Source organism: Rattus norvegicus, chromosome 14 (assembly GCF_036323735.1).
Source record: "Rattus norvegicus strain BN/NHsdMcwi chromosome 14, GRCr8, whole genome shotgun sequence".
NCBI lineage: Eukaryota > Metazoa > Chordata > Mammalia > Rodentia > Muridae > Rattus > Rattus norvegicus.
Window position 1 is genome coordinate 84,658,299 of NC_086032.1, and position 22,203 is coordinate 84,680,501.

Consider the following 22,203-nt stretch of genomic DNA (forward strand, 5'->3'; position numbering starts at 1 on the left):
AAAAGTTGTTTTATTCCTATTTTATGCTATTTTACCTTATTGCTAGTTCTTGAAATAATTTATTTTTCACCGATTTTGGACACAGGCATTATCCAAAAAGTTTTTAAAATCCACAGTCAAAATAATAATGGAAATTCTATGTATAAGTAATCTTGAATCATGTGTCATGACTCCATCCTGGGATATAACCAACTCATGGATAGTCGCCATCTTTATTAAGGGATGGAGAAGCTTTACCACCATCTTGATTAAGGGCAGACACATGACTGGCAACCATCCCTGTTATAGGAAGTCATGTCTTCACTTCCATCTTTCATAAGAGCAGCAACATGTGACTTCAGTAGATCAGGAAAGCATGTCTCTAAAGATACTTTTCAATTGAGATAATATTTTTGTATGATTTCTACCCTGTCACAATAAGTGATTTACAATGTTGTTCTATGATTTTTGAAAGATGGTCTATTTTATTATTACTTTAAAAGTTTACAACATTATAAAGGTTAATGATATTATTAAGGTTAATGCCTTAATGATATGTTTAGCCTTGTTTTTTTCTGTTATTAAGCTATAATATTGCCTTAGATTTTCATAAACTATAGATTTTTATAATGATACACCACATAAAGGTCAAGTAGATCCCAGTCTCCTTATTTACTATATTTATAGATTAAAAAGGTTTTATTTTGAGACTAGAAGATCTTCAATGGAAAATCATGAGTTTTAAGGCTCAAACCTAACAAGCTCTAATCTCAAAAAATGGTTCTAGTTTCATTAGAAGCAATTATAATTAAAAATGCAAGCAAATAATCAGTGACCTTATGAATGATCGTATCCTTTAATATGTTCAGAAAAATACTTAAAGTCGTGCTAAGAACTGATACAGTTAATTACAAGGTTAGATAATCAGAAACAGACATAGATTGTCTAACCCGAATATGCTTAATAGGCACTAGCACTCAATCCTGTCAGAGATCTGCTGAATATGGCATTAAATGTTTAAACTTACTATGCTAGTTAGAGACTCACAAATCCTAACAGTGATCCCCGCTCCCCCAAGGTCTCCAAGAAGATATGGGTACAGCAGCAAAGGACTCCAGTTGGATTGTGGTTCACCAACCACTGGGAAAGACTATCCCTATGCTTTGCCCAGTGCCGGGGTTTGGCCTGAACTGTGGACAAATAGAGGACATCTGGACAGTTGAGTATTTCATATTGTCTAGGTCAAGATGAAGCCGTCTCTTCCATGTTTCTCTTCCACAGGGAAAAAATTCAAAACCCTCTCATCTTCTGGGCCTAAGGTCAGACTGCTTCTTCCTGTATTGTGATGGAGACCATAGGAACCTTAGAGAACTGTTAGGTAGTGGACTGTAAGCTAACCTCTGTCATTTTAATTAACATATGGGACCTAGATTATAATTTATCTTTCTCAGGTCTCTGATCATATTGATGGCTGAGCTAACTGTAGCTTGACAGCTAGCTAGAAAACAGGCAGCCAGCTCCTTACCAAGGTAATCTTCCCCTACCCCCCATGTGAGCTCATTAGTCAATTCGTTAGTTAGTTAAGTGGAAACTTAGGGTTTCTTTGGAAAGTCAGTTGTGTTGGATGGTATTTTGCTGGGGCAGACACGTGAAGGAATGCTTTCGCGAAGCAGACACAGGTGAAAGGATGTTTTGCTAAAGCAAGCACATGAAAGGATGCTTGATGAAGGATTCTTAGCTAATGACACACCTGTATTGGTTTGCCTTACATTGTGATGCAGAGCTCCATTTGTTGTGACTTCTGGTGGCCTTCTGGTGGCTTCTTGCTGCTTCTGTGAACTCAGGCGCTGATTGGCAGAGTGATGTCAACTGATACAGACTCATGTGGAGTTTTGCTAAGACAGAGTCACTCATTCACGCGGTGAGGCCAGACCTGTGGAAGGACCTGTGGTGTCTGCAGAAGTATAAGTAGGATTCAACAGACTGCGAGAAGGGCTTGCAGAGCTAGCTTTGCAACGCTTCTCGGTCTCGAGTTCTCAGCCTCACTGGACTTCACTTTGTGAGAAAGGCACAGCAAAGAACTCCTGGCATCCCCGCTCATCTTACCCACTCCTGCTGGCTCGTGCAGATTTGGCAGAGGCCTGGCTGTTTCTGCTAGGTCGTGATACCATTGCTGATTTGTGTTTGCTATCCTGGCACTACTGAACCGGACTGCTGGTGTATGTGTGAAGTATCTGTGAGTGGATCGAGCTGCTGCTGCTGGTTTCTATGAACTGAACTGCTGATTTCCCGACAACACAGAAGGGATTTGCTTCAAACAACAATTTCTACACAGGTCCACTTCCAGCACACATCCTAATAACCTTTGTTTCCCACTACCTCTGGGCTAGAAGGGAGGTTAAGGTATTTAAGAATGATTATTAAAAGTAGGGTTGCTTTTTTTTTTTTTTTTTTTTTTTTTGGTTCTTTTTTTCGGAGCTGGGGACCGAACCCAGGGCCTTGCGCTTCCTAGGTAAGCGCTCTACCACTGAGCTAAATCCCCAGCCCCAGTAGGGTTGCTTTTAATATTTTATTTATTTATTACATATGAGTACACTGTAGCTGTCTTCAGACACACCAGAAGAGGGCATCAGATCCCATTACAGATGGTTGTGAGCCACCATGTGGTTGCTGGGATTTGAACTCAGGACCTCAGGAAGAGCAGTTGGTGCTCTTAACCCCTGAGCCATCTCTCCAGCCCTGTTTTTTTTTTTTTTTAATTTTAAGTCTACAGTTAAGACTTCCAGACCTCTTATTAGAAGGCATACAGTTTTGCCTTGCTCACAAGCTTCATGTTAAAGATACAAAGGTTCCAGATGCAACCTTTTTGCTATTCCTTTACCTAAAGGACCCCACTTTGCATGACAGTTCCCAGTGATCAGCCACCTGTGTCTCATAGTAAATAATTGCATAGGAACAAGTTTATTCAAGATCTCAAAATATTAGAGCTTAAGTTAAGAGGAACTAAGAAAATATTTGAGGGTCTAGGAAGGCATTTTGAGGTCGGTAATTACAAGGAATGAAGGTTGGAGAATATGAAAAACTTGTATAGTGACAGGAAAATGATTTAAGGAACAACAAAAAAAAGTGCTTCGGATTTCTTCCCATCACTCTACCATGGTTATATTAGAACTTTGCAAGTTCAGAGTTCTAACATTAATCAATGGAGTTCTGATAAATTATTAGCCTAATTCTGGTAAAACATTCCACTATATACTACCTTAATCACTAGTTGAAGATTTTAAGTTTCCTTTGGTTGTCTTTTAACTATAGATTTAAAGATGTTTTTCAGTATGCTAAATTGATGCACATTAAGTCTTCTGGGATAGAGGGGAAGCCCTCTTGCCCCTTCTACTCCATGAAAGTTTCTTGTCTTCCCACAGCTCACCTTAAAGAGTGTTTACGCTTTTAACAATTTTATTGCTTTTGTAAACTTAAAAAGATTCTTATAAGCTTCAGGAAATCCACTCAGATCTACCTCTCATGGGCCAAGTGGACTCCCTCTGGATAAGTGCCCCTGTCAATCAATAGCCTAATTTCCCCATCTGTTGCCTATTCCAGAGGGTAGACTTCCTTGGTTTTGGGACACCTTTCCTCCAATCAACAAGACCGTGGGCCTAAAGGTTTCAAATGTACACCTAAGAAAAAAGTTTTCTCCTTAGTCTACTTTATTTTCACCTTGAATATGTGTATGTGCTTAAGCATCCTGCTAAGCCCAGGCGTTTATTCACAATTTGTATCCAGGACAGTTCCAGAGAAGCAGCCCACAGGCACTCCCTCTTGTCTACCCTCATAGAGGCTTTTACTGGGCCTGCACTTTCTTAGCCACAGATGACCCACAGACTCTGGACAGCAGTGAAACAGTCAGCCCTCCCAGAATTTGGTTGACCAGCATCCCAATTTTCTTAGGGCCCCCAAAGACAGAACCATCACTCCAAAGTCAGCAGGAATAGTTTAAAGAACATGATGACCTCACCCCTGCCCCACCATCACCCCTTTCTAATTCCTCATTTTTTAATTAAACAAAAATGGAGGATGTTGGCTTACAGACAGTTCTGCTAGTCTCGACCCAACAGTGACCTAGCAACGGGTTACATCATCATTTGCAGCCAGATGTATACCAGGCATATAAGAAGACTGTTTACCCCACATCTCTCTCTCTTTCCATCTTCTTTCTCTCTCTTCCTTTCTTTGTCCCCATGTGTTCCTGGCTGACCTTCCTTCCTCCCTTCCTCCCTTCCTCTCTCTCTGTCCTTCTCACTCCCCTCTTCTCTGCCCTTCTCATAGCCCTGTTGCCCAATTCTCCAGGTCCTGATCTCCAGCCTCCCCAATTATAAATCATCGTGATGCCTGGTATGCCCCTGCCTGCTGCAGCTTCCACTGACAAGATGCTTTTGTTTCATGGCATGAAAACTGAACAGCCTTGCTTCTGAAGGGAAGCTGTTCCTCCCCTCAAAAGGTTACACTCGGAAGTCTTTACCCAGCAGAAATGAGGGCTTCTCTATAGCTGCATAGATGCCTGTCTACTCCCTTAGCCTTCACCAGCCTATAGACTCTCACTCCTCCCCTAGGCCCTGTGCAATAAGGCAGAGATGCATACAGCAGGTGGTGGGGAGTGACTGGATACTTAGGTGAGGGTCTCATGACACCCTTCCTCATGGTGGAGCAGGCAAACAGTCCACAGATCCAGCTAGGATAATCATTTTGTAATGGAGCATAAGTTACTGAATTAGGATGCATGTGTATATTATCTTCTCTAGGTCTTGTTTAATTGACATTTAACTTTTAACTTTATTGTAATTAGCAAGTGATACTTGTGGCAGCTATAGGGACTAGATGCTCCCTTCCACGGAGTATTCATGTTTCCACAGTTTCCGTCACACAATGCCAAAGCACTAGGGTGTTTTAAAACTGTTGAATGTTGTCCCAGAAAGCCCAAGTTTCAGAATCATGGCTGCCAACTTAACATCATGATCTTGGATTAAAAAAAAAAAAAAGTATGCTCTCTGAGTCTCAGTTTTTCAGCATACAAACCACATTCGTAATATCTGTGTTTCCCACATTAGAAGATAATTGGCAACATGATATAATGTGAATGTGACTTGTTCTAAAAAGTGAAGATTATAGCATCATCAAGGTGCATGAGCTCCTATTTCCTTAATACATGGGAATCTTTTAATAGTATTCCAAGATTTGAAACAAATACGATGACAAAGCTAAGGGAAGAATTTAGATTTCCTCAGTGTGGTGGTTTGAATGAGAGTGAGCCCCTTAGACTCCTATATTTGAATGCTTAGTTGCTGGTTAGTGGAACTGATTGGGAGGGATTAGAGGCATGGCTTTGTTGAAGTAGATGTTGCCTTATTGGAAGAGGTATGTTGGTTTTAAGGTTTCAAAAGCCCACACCAGGCCCATCCACTTCTCTCTCTCTCTCTCTCTCTCTCTCTCTCTCTCTCTCCCACCCTCTCTCTCCTTCTCCCTCTCTCCCTATGGATCAGGTTGCACAGCTCTCAGCTACTGCTCTAGCACCACACCTTCCTGTCTCTTGCCCTGGTGATCATGAACTAACACTCTAAAACCATATAAGCTCCCAGTTAAATGCTTCCTTTTATAAAAATTGCCTCAGTCATGATGTTTCTTAACATCAATAGAACAGTGACTTAGAAGTTGGTATCAGGGAGTGGAGTATTTCTTTGATAGTTCTGACCAGGCGTTTGTAGGAGATATATGGGAAAACTTTAGGTCTTTGGGCTAAAAAAGTGATTGGGCACTTTAAGTAGAACTTAAGGGACCATCCTAATAGGAGCACAGAAAAGAGTAGTGCTTTGGGAGAGGTAGAATCCATGGGCCTAGCTCAGGTTTTAGAGAGGAAGAATATTGGCAATTGGTCTAAAGACAATTCTTGTGATATTTTGGCAAAGACTATGGCTGCTTTTTGCCCTTGTCCTGAGAATCTGCCTGAGGCTAAATTGTAGATTTTTGGACCAGTATCAATGGCAGAGGAAATTTCAAGACAGTCTAGTATTTATTGTGCTACATGATTAAGAGTGACCACTCTTATGCAGATCTACAGTGAAAGGGGGCTAATGACTGGGGTCTGGATCTCTTCCTCTGAGACTTTCACAGCGTTAATGCTGGCTACCTCACCACTGCTCATCTCTTGAGTATTCGTGAAGCAGGACAGATGCAGAGCAGGTGGGTGCTACGTGCTCTACTCCGACCTTCCTGGGCACTGTTGATTTTTGGGTAAGCGCATGGATGGTCAGCCAAGGATGGAGCTAGGGGTAGCAGTGAATTTGGGTCCCACTTCCTTAGTTGATGGCACCAAGGAAGTGTGAGACAGGGTCTGGCAGACAATGGGACCTGGAAGGGAGAAACGGAAAAGGAAGCCAAATGCAAAGTAAGGAATAAAGAATGCAGAGAAGACATTGGCCAAAGAACTAGGGCAGAGAGTTAGAGATTCAGTCAAATCCTGGCTGGAAACTGCTACTTACCAGCACTTTACATGAGGAGTGGATGTGTGGTGGCCAGAAAGATAAAGGAAATGTAGAGGCAGAAGCGGGAGGGGAGGGGGAGAGGGAGAGAGGGAGAGGAAGAGAAAGAGAGAGAGGAAGAGAAGGAAAAGAGGGGGAGGAGGAGAGGAAGGAACAGGACAATGGGACAAGGCTGTGACATCAGGATCTATCTGCTTAAGGTGACATTCTAGCATAATTAAGAAAGATGTCTGAGATAAGTCAATTAAAAGGTAAAGTTCTTAAATATTATGCTATGATCCAAATAAACCCTGAAGATTTAAAAAGGGGGGAGGGAGTGAGCAGAGACCGTACTCCTGAGGACCCAATAAGTGGGGTGAGAGGCAGCAGAAGCGTGATCTTATCTGGAGAGCGTGCAGTTTCTCCACATCAGCTTGCACACCACGACACATACTGTCGCCATCTATAAAATCACTAATGTAGTGTTCCGTTATTGCAACTGCTAGTCTCTGGGGGTGGGGTGGGGTTGTGTGTAAACAGTCCGTACGGAGAGTCTGAGATTTCTTCGCTCTCTTGCTTACTTGTTGGGAAACGGTCTCTGTACTGTCATCCAGGCTGGTTGGGCATGCAAGATGATGCTGGCCTCAAGTTTGAATTCTGAGGAAGGTATTCTTGGAAACCAGCTTTTAGCGGTCTGACGTTCCACCTTAAGGGAGTTTTGTTCCAAGGCTGTGAGTAGTAAGTCTTGTGCTTTGGGACCATCCGCCTAGTGGTGTACACATTTGATGCTTGAAGGCACAGTTGCTCGCGAGCCTGGCATAGCGCTGCGCACTGTTGGTTCCGTGCTTTGATTGGTTGCCTGGGGTCTTTGGAGCACGTGCACACTGTGTTGCTGGGCAACGACAGTCCTGCCAACTGCCTAAGAGGTGGAGGGATGCTAAACCTTGGGGCTCTTCTGTGGGCGCATCCTGGCGGGATTCCGAGACTTGGTTTTCTCTACACTGGGACTGGCTGGCAGTGGCTAAAACTGGGACCTAAAAGAACTGTGTTACTGTGAGCATTGAGGTGGTTATTGAGAGGAAGTAAGGCACTGTAAACACTGAGTTCTGGAGGGGTAGAGATAGGGACACAGTCTGAGCCATGAAGAGGATCTTCAAGGGTCATTCGCCCTGGGGCTTCCTGAGCTTTAGGCATGCCGAGAACCAAGAACCTCCCAGGTACCTCACTGGGTACACGCCTGTGAAAAGGATCCACAAAGCTGCAAGCATGGGCGACATACCCCAAGTGCAGAAATTGCTTGAATTTGGGAATATTGACGTGAACATTACAGACCGGAAGAAAAGGTTAGAGGGCACGGGGGTGGGGGTGGGAGGTGGACCGGAACAGGGGGAAATGAGTGGCATCAGGCCTTAAGGAGAGAAAACTGATCTTGGCCCTGGGAGTGGAGAGGGGAAGCTAAAGCCTGCTTGAACGGGAGATGCTAACTTTTCTTCCTACTACAGACTCCTCAGCACCTGAAACCCCGGATGGGTCCAGAGCCCAGGCTTTCTTATGAGAAGCAAAGCAAAAACTGAACTTTAGTTTAACTGGTTTTCAACCTCCATATAATTCTGTCTTCAGAACACTCTATGGACAGTTTAAATGTGGTTTCACCTGCAACGTTGAGGATACATAGCATTTTCTTTAAATGTGCACATGAAAAAAAATTGATAGTGTGATGGGTCCTAGGGCCAGAAGTTGATTCAATAAAAGTCCAGATTCATTTTATTTCACGGTAACAAAGGACTTCATGTTATTTCCTGAGGGACCGTACACGGAGGCTGAAGTGTGAAGAGGGCTTCACATTCAGTTATTCAGGGAGGCCATCTTCATTTACCAGCGTGCTGATGCAGCCAGTAGTCCGGCTGGCCCTGGAGTGGGATAGTTTGGTTAGCACCCATCTTCATTACACAGTAGGTGAAGCTCCGAAGTTCCCACTGGCGCTCCATTAGCCTCAGCTGCTTCCTTGGTGCAGAAGCAGACGGTCCACTAGAGGCCTTCGCATCTCTGAGACCATCCAAGCCATGGACTTGCCAATGTGGTCCCTAGATCAGGACGACCACAGTTAACAACACGTTCCCAATCTTCCTTTGCAAAATTGTCCAGGGTCTCAGTTGCAATGCCCTCCCCCTTTGGGATCCTCCATGTTTAACCGCTCTTTCTCAGCACTGCTAAATAGGAAAAGAATTTCAAGTAGGCTGTTCGGCTTCAGAAGAAAAATGCGTGTAGTCCCAGCGCAGCTGTCTCTTCTACTGCACAGTAGCCCTCAGGTGCGCTCTCTCTCCCAGGACCGCTCTGCACTATGCCTGTGCTCACGGCCAGTCAGAAATGGTGAGCCTCTTGCTGTGGTACGACTGCAACATCGAAGCCCGAGACCGAGAGGAAAGCACAGCTCTGATCAAGGTAACCAGCAAGCGGGGCCAAAGACGAACTAGTACAATCCCCAGATCCTGAGGTGTGGGAGGCCTGGACCCTGTCATGTGGGAGGCAGACGCGAGCGTGTACCCTGTCTTACTGGAGGCAGAGGCGGGAGCACTGTGACTCCACACGAGCCCTGGGTGTGCAGGTTATGACAACACATTCTCAAAACTTAAAAAGAAAGAAAGAAAACTTGAATAAAAAAGAATGTCTGGCATTTAAGTGTAACAATTTGGTGAAATCCGTGGAAGGATTATCTGGAATTGCTTGAGCTGAGAGTCTGTTTCCTTGGGACAATCCCCACAGGCCACACAGCGCCAGCATGAGATCTGTGTGAAGATCCTTCTGGAAAACGGCGCGGACCCAAACGCCGTCGATGCTTATCATATCACGGCCCTCCACTACGCGGTCTACAACAACGACACGGCCATAGCCGCCAAGCTTCTGTCGTTCAATGCAAACACTGAAATTAAGACAAAGGTAGCACACAACTTTATATCCCGAATACTTAAAAGGCATTAAGTATGCCTGGACAGTATGTGGGACCATTTCCACCTGCAGAAGCTGAAAGTGAGAAGTCTTTGGTTAAAAAAAAAAGTGGTTTAAAAAACATATGTCAAATGTTCTTCAACATAGGTCATCAAAGGTTTCTTTCTAAATATAATTTAAATATCTTCACCAGTTTTTCCCAGTGAGAGTAAAAGGAGACATGAAAACAAAATTTCTCTTAGAATTTGGCCAGGCACGGTAGTACAGGTCTTTGATCCCAGCACTTGGGAGGCTGAGGCAGGGGGATCTCTGTGAGTTTGAGGCCAGCCTGTACCGGTGAGACCCAGTCTCAACAAGCAAACAAGTGAAGTCTAGAATCAGACTTGACCTGAAAACTCAAACAAAAACGTTTTATGGTAAATGAAAGATATTACTAGTGACACTTTAAAATGACTTCTCTCTGAGGTGAGGCTGACTCAGGAAAAATGGTGGGAAGAAAATTATCTTAAATGTGCAGGATGAATCAGAATGAAGGGTCCTCACGGGCAAAGACAAGGAAGGTCCCGTGGTTTAATTCTATCCTATCCGTTTGTTTAGAAAACTGCGCCCTTCATTCTTACCTGAGAAGGAAGGGGCTGAGCTCCAAGCATGGTCAGTGTTTGGATTCAGGCAAATGCAAGGAGCTAGCATAGCAGTGGTTATAGGTCACACAAAGGGGGAGGCCAGTTAATTTGGGGACACATTCCCTGTTTCTGTCAGTAAGTACCATTTAGATGGTACTCGGCTCTCAAGTCTGTATGTCTTGCTGGCAGATGAACAATACATTACTCGTGTGTGTGCGTGTGTGTGCGTGTGTGTGCGTGTGTGTGTTAGCATAAGAGATGATACTTGCTAGAAAGAGTCCGGGTCCACGCCCCCCCCCCCACACACAGTGCTTCACAACCATTGGTAACCCCAGTTACTCAAAGTTTTGGTCACCTTCTTTTGACTCCCATAGGCACTGCAGGCCAGAGGTACACATATATAGGCAAAACACCTATACACATAAAATGAAAAGAAATATATCTTCTTTAAAAGTATTAAAAATATCTCCATGAGCTTCTGAGTTGGCAAAACCTGGTTTCAGTGAAAGGAAAAAATTGCAAAAACTTGTTTTTGCCCATAATCGTGGTGGTTTGAATAGGAATGGCCCCCGTAGACTCCTGTATTTGGATGCTTGGCCCGTAGGAAGTGACACTATTAGGAGGCGTCCTTGTTGGAGGAAGGGTGTCACTGTGGGACAGGCTTTGAGGTTTCATATGCTCAGTTCTGGCCAGTGACACATGGTCTCCTTACTGCCTGAGGATCAAGATGTAGGAACTTTCAGCTCCTTCTCCAGCACCATGTCTGCCTGCCACTATGTTTGCTGCCATGACAACAATGAACTAAACCTCTGAAACTGTAAGCCAGCCCCAACGAAATGTTTTCCTTTATAAGAGCTGCTGTGGTCATAGGGCCTCCACATAACAATGGAAACCCTAAGACAAGTACTTAGACTCAATAACAGAGAGAGAGAGTAACGCAAAGGCTGGAGTCAAGGTGATCCAAGAGCAGTTGTCCATTCCTAAACTGTAGGAGGCATCGGAAGAGGCTTTTTTTTTTTTTTTTTTGGTTCTTTTTTTCGGAGCTGGGGACCGAACCCAGGGCCTTGCGCTTCCTAGGTAAGCGCTCTACCACTGAGCTAAATCCCCAGCCCCCGGAAGAGGCTTTTAAAGCAACCGAATTCCACTTCCGGAGAGCCTTCAGAACTGCCTATAAACCAGACCCCACTTATACCAAGGCCCATCCGTTGCTAGGGAATCATCTGGGCATTCCCTCAGGTCACCAAAGTTTCCTCTGCATGTACTGAGGTTGGTGTCTTCTTCTTCTTTTTTTTTCTTTTTCTTTTTCTTTTTTTTTTTTTTTTGGAGCTGGGGACCGAACCCAGGGCCTTGCGCTTGCTAGGCAAGTGCTCTACCACTGAGCTAAATCCCCAACCCCGGTGTCTTCTTTTTGAAACAGTGTTTACAAAATGTCACGGTTTCCAACATTGTTTCTACAATGGATAAAGATTATGTATAATATTACACACACACACACACATACACACACACACACATACACAAACACACACACACACACACACACACTTCATGTTAATATCTTAGAAATAACTGTGGAGTGTCTAAAACAGAACTAGAATCACAGTGAATTTTAGTGCATTTTCAGGAGTACTGAGTTCTAGTTCTGCTAGAGGAAGAGTATACTGAGCTTAAATGACTGATGCACTGACACACTTTTGCCTGCACTGAGCACTCAGACTTTGTTAGAAACTTGCAATTTTTTAAAAAGATTTATTTATTTTATGTATGTGGATACACTGTAGCTGTCTTCACACACACACCAGAAGAGGGCACCAGATCCCATCACAGATGGTTGTGAGCCACCATGTGGTTGCTGGGACTTGAACTCAGGACCTCTGGAAGAGCAGTCAGTGCTCTTAACCACTGAGCCATCTCTCCAGCCCCTTTGTTTGTTTGTTTTTAGCGTGTGAATTTTAATATAGATCTTTAGTGGCCTGTGTTAGAGCAGCATCCCATGACTTTAGAAAGATCAAATGTGTCTCTCTCATGACTTGGTGGAAACGTATTATTGGAACTCTCAAAACAATATGTTGTTTTCTTCAAAGCAAATGTCCCTACAAAAAGAGCAAGGACAAATAGGAATTATTCAAAATGCAGCATCTCATTCTCCAGGGTCTGTAGAGCACATAGCCTTGCAGCATTCTCCAAACTCGATCACCATGTTATCTTCCGGGCTGGATAATCTTAACCCGTTCAAGAAAAGTGCTTCGATTCTTTACTGCTCTGGACTTACTTGATACAGCCTTTTACGGTGGCCTCGGCATTCAGAATGACAGGACTGAGTGCTTGGAATCTGAGACTGCTGGGCTGAGTTTGGCAAACACTGGTCAGAGTTGTGTATGTGTGCCTGGTCAGCTCCAGAGATGGGTGGTTTCCTTTGCAGGGTCTTAAATTTGTAGCTGACTGAGAATCGCTTAACCGTGAGTTGGGAATTGCTTTCCGTTTCCACAGAATGGCTACACGCCACTCATCCTCGCAGTGCTGGAAAACAAACAGGAGATGGTGGAACTCTTGCTGCGGGCTGCGGCCAACATAAACGCCCTGGATAACTGCAAGAGGTATCTGTGAAAACTTAAAAACCTTGCGGCGGTCTAGAGTGGCCACGGTCATGTAAAGCGTCAATACAAAAGTCTTAAGAATTTAACTTATGCCTATAGGGATCACGTTAAACCAAAGAACAGGTAGGTAGGAATTAACAGTGCAACTTAGTCCCTCTCAGCATGTAGTGGAGCCCACAGCTATGTTTAATATTGACTGATTTTGTTATCTTGAATCAATTTCCTTTTAGTCAGGATTTTATATTAGATAAAAAGTTTCACATTTGTCTTCTTGTTGGAAGTGGAGACTTCTAGTTTAAGATGACAATGATTTTTTAAAAAACAACTTTACAGTATTTCCCATTCCTCTGTGTTTTATATATTTTTCTTGTTTTTCTTTTTCCTTCCTTCTCTTCCTCCCCCTTCATCCCTCCATCCCTCCCTCCCTCCCGTCCCTCCTCCTTTTTTTGTTTTTGTTTTTGTTTTTGTTTCTGAGACAGGGTTTCTCTGTGTAGCCTTGGCTGTCCTAGAACTCACTTTGTAGACTAGGCTGGCCTTGAATTCAAAGATCCCACCTTTCAAGTGCTGGAATCGAAGGCCGGTGTCACCACGCCAGCTTTACATTTCTTTTAAAATGCTTTATTTATGAGAAATAATTTTGAAAATCACTTTGCTTCTTTGACGGCTCTTTGCCTTGTGTTGCTTTGAATGAAGAATATTAATGTTCGATTATTTATAAATGACTATGCATCATTAGATTTACTCAGTCTCCCCCACCCCCTATGGTTCACATTGATGTGTTCAGCTATTCCTTAGTCTGAACAAGTACATAAAAGAAAGCATTTAATGGAGGAAAGATTTATTTTGCTATACAGTTTCACAGGCACTAACCCATGGTGGGCTAGACTGCTGTCTTTGAGGTAAAGTTAAGGTAGCCTCTGAGAGGGAGTGGGAGCCAAAGGCAGAGGAGGATCTCATCTCAGAGTCATGTGCAGAAAAACAAGGTCCCCAGGACAAGGCAGACACCCCTAGTGACCCAGGTCCTCCCCCAGGACCCACATCCTAAAAATGAGCCATCCCTGATCTCACAATGAGTTATACAGTGATGAAGTGATTGCTCCTTTGGTCCAGTCACCTCAGGGCACGGCCAACACAGGCCCAGTTACTCTGTGTTTGTCTCGGGCTCATATTCAAATCATAACAGATATCTACTCACTGAGCTAGCATGCACAGAGGGACCTCGGTTAGAGAAACTTCCATTAATGAAAACACGCTATGGGTGATTGATAAAGAGAGACCCTACCTCCCTTCCCACAAGGTTTATCCATACCTCAGGAATATTATCACCAAATACACTTCCTGATATTAAAATCAAACTATTCCTTTTTATCACTTAAAACTATTCATCTTGGGGATGGGGATTTAGCTCAGTGGTAGAGCGCTTGCCTAGCAAGCGCAAGGCCCTGGGTTCGGTCCCCAGCTCCAAAAAAAAGAACCAAAAAAAAAAAAAACTATTCATCTTATTCATATGTATGAATATTTTGCTTACATGTGCATGTGCACCAGTTAATCTGTCTGGTGCTCATGGAGATAAAAACAGGGCGTTTGCTCTCCTGGAATTGGAGTCAGACAGCTGTGAGCCAATGGACATGGGCACTAGAAGCTGAAACTGGGTCTTGTCTACAAGAGCATTAGGTGCTCTTATCCACTGAGCTGTCTCTCCAGTCTGCCACTGTAAGGATGATATTCTTGAAGGGTGGTTTTCAGATCCTAAATCAGCACCCAGCAAAGGTAGTCAGCCTCGTTAACTACAATTACTGTTATCTTTAATTTTTAAAGATTTATAGGGTTGGGGATTTAGCTCAATGATAGAGCGCTTGCCTAGCAAGTGCAAGGCCCTGGGTTTGGTCCCCAGCTCCGAAAAAAGAAAAAAGAAAAAAAAAAGAAAAAAAAGATTTATTTCACTTTAAGATGGATTTATTATGTATACAGTGTTCTGCCTGCATATATGTCTGCACACCAGAAGAGGGCATTGGATCCCATTACAGATGCTTGTGAGCCACCATGTGGTTGCTGGGATTTGAACTCAGGACCTCAGGAAGAGCCCTCAGTGCTCTTAACCTCTGAGCCACCTCTCCAGCCCTTTATTTTATTTTTTTAGTGTGTATGAAAGTTTTAATTGTATATATGTTTGAGTACCACTTGTAGTCCGGTACCTGAGGAAGTCAGGAGAAGGCATCAGATCCTCTGGAGCTGGAGTTATAGATGGTTGTAAGCCACCATGTAGGTGCTGAGAATTGAAACCGTATCCTCTGCAAGAATAAATGTTCTTAACTGTTGAGTTATTTCAACCATCTGTAATTATCTTCACTGCTAATAGTTTACATTAATAACTTTTAAAAGTTAACACGGGGTTGGGGATTTAGCTCAGTGGTAGAGCACTTGCCTAGCAAGCGCAAGGCCCTGGGTTCGGTCCCCACCTCCGGAAAAAAAGAAAAAAGAAAAAAAAAAGTTAACACAAACATTTCCCTTTTTTGGCCTGTTGCTGACTATGAATTATGGTATATCACACCAGGCTAGGGAAGCAATGGAAACTTTGTCCTTTAATTTCACCCACTTCAGGTAAATAATCTAGTTACATTATTGTCTGTTGCAAGGCATGGAACGCTACTGAGTAGCACAGCGGGGGAACACAGGGAATCTTGGTTCTTCCCTTCCAGTGCTGGAGATAATAAAGGCCAATGAATGCCTTCCTCACGATGCTTCTGTCTACTCTTCATTGCTAATGGCCGCTCTAACACACAGACAAGATAGGAACTTGGTGAAAGATAGCTGAGTAGTTGTTTCTATGGGGTCACTAACGTGTGTCAGGGAGCCTGGTGTGGTAGAACTTGCCCGGTCTACATAGTGCACATCAGGTCAGCCCCATCTCAAAAACAGAAAACAATAACAACAAACAAATGAGGTAAGTGCATCAGGGTGATGTTCCATTTGGTCTTTTAGGTCCGCCCTCATACATGCTGTGAGAATTCAGTCCAAAAACATGATCAGCCTTCTTCTCCAGCAAGGTGCTGACCCATCTTTGGTGGACATCTATGGAGCCACTGCACAAAGCTATGCTGTTTTTGAAACCTTTCAAGTGTAAGTGTTTATATTATAATATAGGGTAACTTCAAGTAGATATTTCTAATGGTTAGAACCATCCATATTTATGCATCCAATGGAACTCTGAGAAATTTTGGAATGGCTATGAGTTAGTTGACTTCATCCATTAGAAACTAAGTAAAATGCCAAACTAGGCTGGAGTAGCAAAAGGCACAGAGCTCTTGGAGGCAAGGCTGGGGGTTGAACTAGGATTCACATCTGCTAGGTCTGTTCTACCACTGAGCTGTACTCCTAACTCCTCTCTCAGGCATGTTAAGTCCCCTGTCCTTAAGACTGGAACCCTTTCATTCCAACTAAAAGACTCACACGGGGATATAGTGTCCCATCTCTAAATTGTCTAATTATCTATTTGGGTCTTTTAATACAAAATTTAGTAGAAAATGTGGTTAGCTCCTTTTGTGAGTTGTCTCCCTCAATACCATCCTTTAACATTTTTTAAAAACTATTTTTACCTTATACGTATGGAAGTTTGCCTGCATATGCATATGTCTTTGAATCACTTACACGGCTGGTGCTTGCAGAGGCCAGAAGAGGGTGTTTGATCTTCTGGAACTGGAGACGTCATGGGAGTGTCAGAAAGCAAATCTAGGTCCTCTGACAGAGCGCCAGAGTCAGTGTCCTTACCACTGAGCCAGCTCTCCAGGCCCCAATTGACAGTTTTAATGTCTGAATGTTTCTTTCTGGGAAGAGATGCCTAATAACATTGCACAGATGTTTCTTTGGCTTTTTTACATTCAGACTTTCTGGTTGACTGACAGAAGCCATCTAGGAAAGGCTGGGGCAAGCCAGTGAGTTATCTGGAGAAGGCCCACTGGTTTGCATGGCTGTGGTAGGCATGCTCTGAGATGCAAGGTCATCAGAGACTTCATCCCAGGATTGCTTCTTGCTGCTGATCTGCCTTTCCTGTCAGCATTACAGAGCTTAATGATTCCTGGTATCAGCCCACCCTATTGGGCAAATTTCCTGAAGTCAATATGAAGATTTACTCTCTGATAGTAATGCTGTATAGATGAATTGATGATTTCACAATCCCTCATAGTGATTTTATAGAACTCTTAAATTGATGCAAGTAATCCCCAAACCCTTATAGAATGAAGATACAAATAGGCTCTGTAAACCTTCATGTGTTACGGGCTAATTGCACTAGGATAAGAAAGCAGGCTGGAAACAAATTGGTGATCAAGGCAAAACATTCATTTTAGGTTAAGTCCAAGCATGAAACCACAGATTTGCACTATGATAACGCCTAGGCCACATGAAACTGTTGCTTTGAACTTATAATGAGCTTATAAACTGAAATATGGATTTGAACTTACTATGAACATCCTTCTGTAACTCCCTTTTTGTGTAACATTTCATTTATGAGGTAATTTTTTTTAAAGAATTTTTGTTTAACAAGGTATAAAAAGACCAGAAAGAAAAAATAAAATGTGGCTATTAGGCCTCAGCCCCATCCAAAAAATATATATACATATAGAGAGACATATGTACATACATGTGCAGATATGTGTGTGTGCACGTATGAATGAACACTTGTGGAATTGTTTTAACAGGTGGTCCAGATCAGCCAAAGTATGTGTCTGTGTGTTTGTGTATGTGTGTGTCTGTGTGCTTGTGTCTGTGTGTGTCTGTGTGTCTGTGTGTGCTTGAATTCTCCCTTTCTTCTTTTCTCTCTGGTCACCTCACCAAAAGTTAACCAATTGCAAGCCTCTAGCCTGGCCATAGAGAAACCCTTGAGCCAAAGAGAAATTAAGCCTTTTTTCTAATAACCCAGCTTGAGTCAAATTACCAGAAGTGGGCAGCATTTAGCCACAGAATAGCAAGGGAGAATTAAATTTCTAAAGGCCATCAGCTTCTGACCTCAAAAAGAGTAAGAGAGAGGTACAAGGCCAGATATTGTCAGTCTTTGTCATTTGTCTTATGCTGTGTCCCACTTCTGTACCTGATCTCTTCCAGGGCTGGTCCTTAGCAATTAACATTTCCAAGGGGTTTCTCAGCTGAATCTGTTCAGGTAGCAAAAGACACAAGAAGCAGTCACTGGCACCTTAGTTCATTGTTAAAGAGACGACATCCAGCCCAGGCTACTGTATCCAGCAAAACTCTCAATTAACATAGATGGAGAAACCAAGATATTCCATGACAAAACCAAATTTACACAATATCTTTCCACAAATCCAGTCCTACAAAGGATAACAGAGGGAAAATTCCAACACAAGGACGGAAACTACACCCTAGAAAAAAAGCAAGAAAGTAATCTTCTTGGAACAAGCCCAAAAGAAGAGAGCTACACAAACATAATTCCACCTCTAACAACAAAAATAACAGGAAACAACAACTATTCCTAATATCTCGTAACATCAATGGACTCAATTCCCCAATTAAAAGACATAGACTAACAGACAAGATACATAAAGAGGACCTAGCATTTTGCTGCATACAGGAAACACACCTTGGTGACAAAGACAGACACTACCTCAGTGTAAAAGGCTAGAAAACAATTTTCCAAGCAAATGGTCCCAAGAAACAAGCTAAAGTAGCCATTCTAATATTGAATAAAATCAACTCTCAACCAAAAGTTATCAAAAAAGATAAGAAAGGACACTTCATATTCATCAAAGAAAAATCCAACAAGATGAACTCTCAAACCTGAATATCTATGCTCCAAATGCAAGGGCACCTACATTCAAAAAAAAAAAACAAAACCTTACTAAAGCTCAAAGCACACGTTGAACCTCACACAATAGTAGTGGGAGACTTCAATACCCCACTCTTAGCAATAGACAGATCACGGAAACAGAAACTAAACAAAGACACAGAGAAACTAACAGAAGTTTTGAACCAAATAGATTTAACAGATATCCTAAAACGAAAGAATATACCTTCTTCTCAGCACCTCATGGTACCTTCTCCAAAATTGACCATATAATCCATCACAAAACAGGCCTCAATAGATATAAGAAGATTAAAATAATCCCATGCATCCCATCAGATCACCATGGACTAAGGCTGGTCTTCAGTAACAACAAAAACCACAGAAGGCCCCATACACGTGGAAGCTCTACTCGATGGTAACTTGGTCAAGGAAGAAATAAGGAAATTAAAGACTTTTTAGAATTTATGCAAATAAAGGCACAACATATCCAAACTTATGGGACACAATGAAAGCAGTGCTAAAAGGAAAACTCATAGCTCTGAGTGCCTCTAAAAAGACACTAGAGAGAACATACACCAGCAGCTTGACAGCACACGTAAAAGCTCTAGAACAAAAAGAAGCAAATACGCTCAAGAGGAGTAGGAGGCAGGAAATAATCAAACTCAGAGCTGAAATCAACCAAGTAGAAACAAAAAGAACTATACAAAGAATCAACAAAACCAGGAGCTGGTTCTTTGAGAAAATCAACAAGATAGATAAACCCTTAGCCAGACTAACCAGAGGGCTCAGAGAGAGTATCCAAATTAACAAAATCAGAAATGAAAAGGGAGACACGGCAACAGAATCTGAGAAAATTCAAAAAACCATCAGATCCTTCTGCAAAAGTCTATACTGAACAAGACAGGAAAATCTGGATGAAATGGACAATTTTCTAGACAGATATCAGGTACCAAAGTTCAATCAAGATCAGATAAACCATCTAAACAATCCCATAACTCCTAAAGAAATAGAATCAGTTATTAAAAGTGTCTCAACCAAAAGAAAGCCCAGAACCAGATGGGTTCAGTGCAGAATTCCATCAGACCTTCATAGAAGACCTCATACCAATACTGTCCAAACTATTCCACAAAATAGAAACAGAAGGAGCACTACCCAATTCCTTCTATGAGCAACAATTACTCTTATACCTAAACCACACAAAGACCCAAGAAGAGAACTTCAGACTGATTTCCCCTATGAATATTGACACAAAAATAATAAAATTCTCACAAACCAAATCCAAGAACACATCAAAATGATCATCATGATCAAGTAGGCTTCATCCCAGGGATGCAGGGATGGTTCAATATATGAAAATCCATCAACGTAATGGACTGTGTAAACAAACACAAAGAAGACAACCACGTGATCACCTCAGTAGATGCTGAGAAGGCATTTGACAAAATTCAGCACCCCTTCATGTTAAAAGTCTTGAAAGATCAGGAATTAAAGGCCCATATCTAAACCTAGTAAAAACAATATACAGCAAACTAGTAGCCTACATCAAACTAAATGGAGAGAAACTTGAAGCAATCCCACTAAAATCAGGGACTATACAAGGCTGCCCACTCTCTCCCTACCTATTCAATATAGTACTCGAAGTCCTAGCCAGAGCAATCAGACAACAAAAGGACGTCAAAGGGATACAAATTGGAAAGGAAGAAGTCAAAATATCATTATTTGCAGATGATATGATAGCATACTTAAGTGACCCCAAAAGTTCCACCAGAGAACTACTAAGCCTTATAAACAACTTCAGCAAAGTGGCTGGATGTAAAACCAACTCAAATCAGTAGCTTTCCTCTACTCAAAGGATAAACAGGCTGAGAAAGAAAGACACCCTTCACAATACTCACAAATAATATAAAATACTTCAGTGTGACTATAACCAAGCAAGTGAAAGATCTGTATGACAAGCACTTCAAGTCTCTGAAGAAAGGAATTGAAGATCTCAGAAGATGAAAAGATCTCCCATGCTCCTGGATTGGTGGGATTAATATTGTAAAAATGGCCATCTTGCCAAAAGCAATCTACAGATTCAATGCAATCCCCACCAAAATTCCAACTCAATTCTTCATAGATTTAGAAAAGCAATTTGCAAATTCATTTGGAATAACAAAAAACCCAAGATACTGAAAACTATACTCAACAATAAAAGAACTTCTGGGGGAATCACCATCCCTGACTTCAAGTAGTATTACAGAGCAATAGTCATTAAAAACTGTGTGGTATTGGTACAGAGACAGACAGATAGATCAGCGGAATAGAGTTGAAGACCCAGAAATGAATCCATGCACCTATGGTCACTTGATCTTTGACAAAGGAGCTAAAACCATCCAGTGGTAAAAAGACAGCATTTTCAACAAATGGTGCTGGTTCAACTGGAAGTCAGTATATAGAAGAATGCAAATTGATCCATTCTTATTGCCTTGTACAAAGCTTAAGTCCAAGTGGATCAAGGACCTTCACATAAAACCAGATACACTCAAACTAGTAGAAGAAAAAGTGGGGGAAGAGCCTCAAACACATGGGCACTGGGAAAAATTTTCTGAACAGAACACCAATGGTTTATGCTCTAAGATCAAGAATGGACAAGTGGGACACATGCTCCACTATGTTCATAGCAGCCTTATTTATAATAGCCAGAAACTGGAAAGAACCCAGATGACCTTCAAGAGAGGAATGGATTAAAAAAATGTGGTACATATACACAATGGAGTACTACTCAGCTATCAAAAACAATGACTTCATGATATTCATAGGCAAATGGATGGAACTAGACAGAAAATATCCTGAGTGAGGTAAACCCAACCACAAAACACAAAGACATGATATGCACTCACTGATAAGTGGATATTAGCTCTGTTTACCCAAGATAAAATCCACAGACCACATGAAGCTCAAGAAGAAGTATGACCAAAGTGCAGATGCTTCAGTCCTTCTTAGAAAGAGGAACAAAATTATTCATAGAGGAGATACAGAAACAAAGTTTGGAGCAGAGACTGAAGGAATGGCCATTCAGGGACTGCCCCAACTGGGGATCCAGTCCATATACATACAGTCACCAAACCCAGATAATATTGCTGATGCCAAGAAGTGCATGCTGACATGAGCTTGATATAGCTGTCTCCTGAGAGGCTCTGCCAGAGCATGAACAATAAGAGGTGAATGTTCACAGCCAACCATTGAATTGAGAATGGGTCCCCACTGGAGGACTTAGAGAAAGGATTAAAGGACCTGAAGGGGTTTGCAACCCCATAAGAACAACAATACCAACCAACCAGAGCTCCTAGGGACTAAACCACCATCCAAAGAGTACACATGGACTGACCCCTGGCTCCAGCTGCATATGAGGCAGAGGATGGCCTTGTTGGAGAGAATGGGAGAGAAGCCCTTGGTCCTGCCAAGGCTGGAAACCTCAGTGTAGGGGAATGTCAGGGCGGGGAGGCAGGAAGGGGTGGGTGGATGGGTGGGGAAACACCCTTATAGAAGGAGGAGGAGCAGGGATGGAAAAGGGAGTTTATGGACAAGAAACCAGGAAAGGGGATAACATTTGAAATGTAAATTAAAAAATATTCAATAATAAAAAAATAGAGAGATATGACATCTGTGCACAGAAATTGTCTTCAGGCCCTGACAGTGCCCTGGCTGTCGATCTTTGCTGTAGAACCTGGAGAGACTGTTTCTTGAATGTTTTCTTAGCTTGAGAG

At 42.4% G+C, this 22,203-nt stretch overlaps 1 protein-coding gene and 1 long non-coding RNA gene across 12 annotated transcripts in view; one reads left to right on the forward strand and one right to left on the reverse strand.

The window, feature by feature from the left end:
• Window positions 1-659: 659 nt before the first annotated feature.
• Window positions 660-7,342, reverse strand: LOC120096650 (uncharacterized). Of its 3 annotated transcripts, XR_005493390.2 has the most exons (3): window positions 7,073-7,342; window positions 1,749-1,933; window positions 660-1,314 (listed from the first exon to the last, which is right to left on the reverse strand). It is a non-coding gene; the product is annotated as an uncharacterized LOC120096650 (long non-coding RNA). The 3 variants fall into 3 exon arrangements; XR_010057737.1 differs by having other exon boundaries at window positions 660-1,933; XR_010057736.1 differs by lacking the exons at window positions 660-1,314; window positions 1,749-1,933 and adding an exon at window positions 6,025-6,381.
• Window positions 7,343-7,372: 30 nt separating this feature from the next.
• Window positions 7,373-22,203, forward strand: part of Ankrd36 (ankyrin repeat domain 36) — a 116,764-nt gene continuing 101,933 nt past the window's right edge. For 2 of the 9 annotated variants that reach the window (XM_039092849.2, XM_063273221.1), the window contains exons 1-5: window positions 7,374-7,834; window positions 8,819-8,933; window positions 9,255-9,428; window positions 12,551-12,657; window positions 15,640-15,777. In XM_039092849.2, coding sequence (XP_038948777.1) covers window positions 7,632-7,834; window positions 8,819-8,933; window positions 9,255-9,428; window positions 12,551-12,657; window positions 15,640-15,777 — 737 coding nt within the window. In that variant the 5' untranslated portion in view covers window positions 7,374-7,631. Of the gene's footprint in view, window positions 7,835-8,818; window positions 8,934-9,254; window positions 9,429-12,550; window positions 12,658-15,639; window positions 15,778-22,203 lie in introns of those variants that run through there. The other 7 variants (XR_005493389.2, XM_039092850.2, NM_001419749.1 and 4 more) reach the window with 5 other exon arrangements.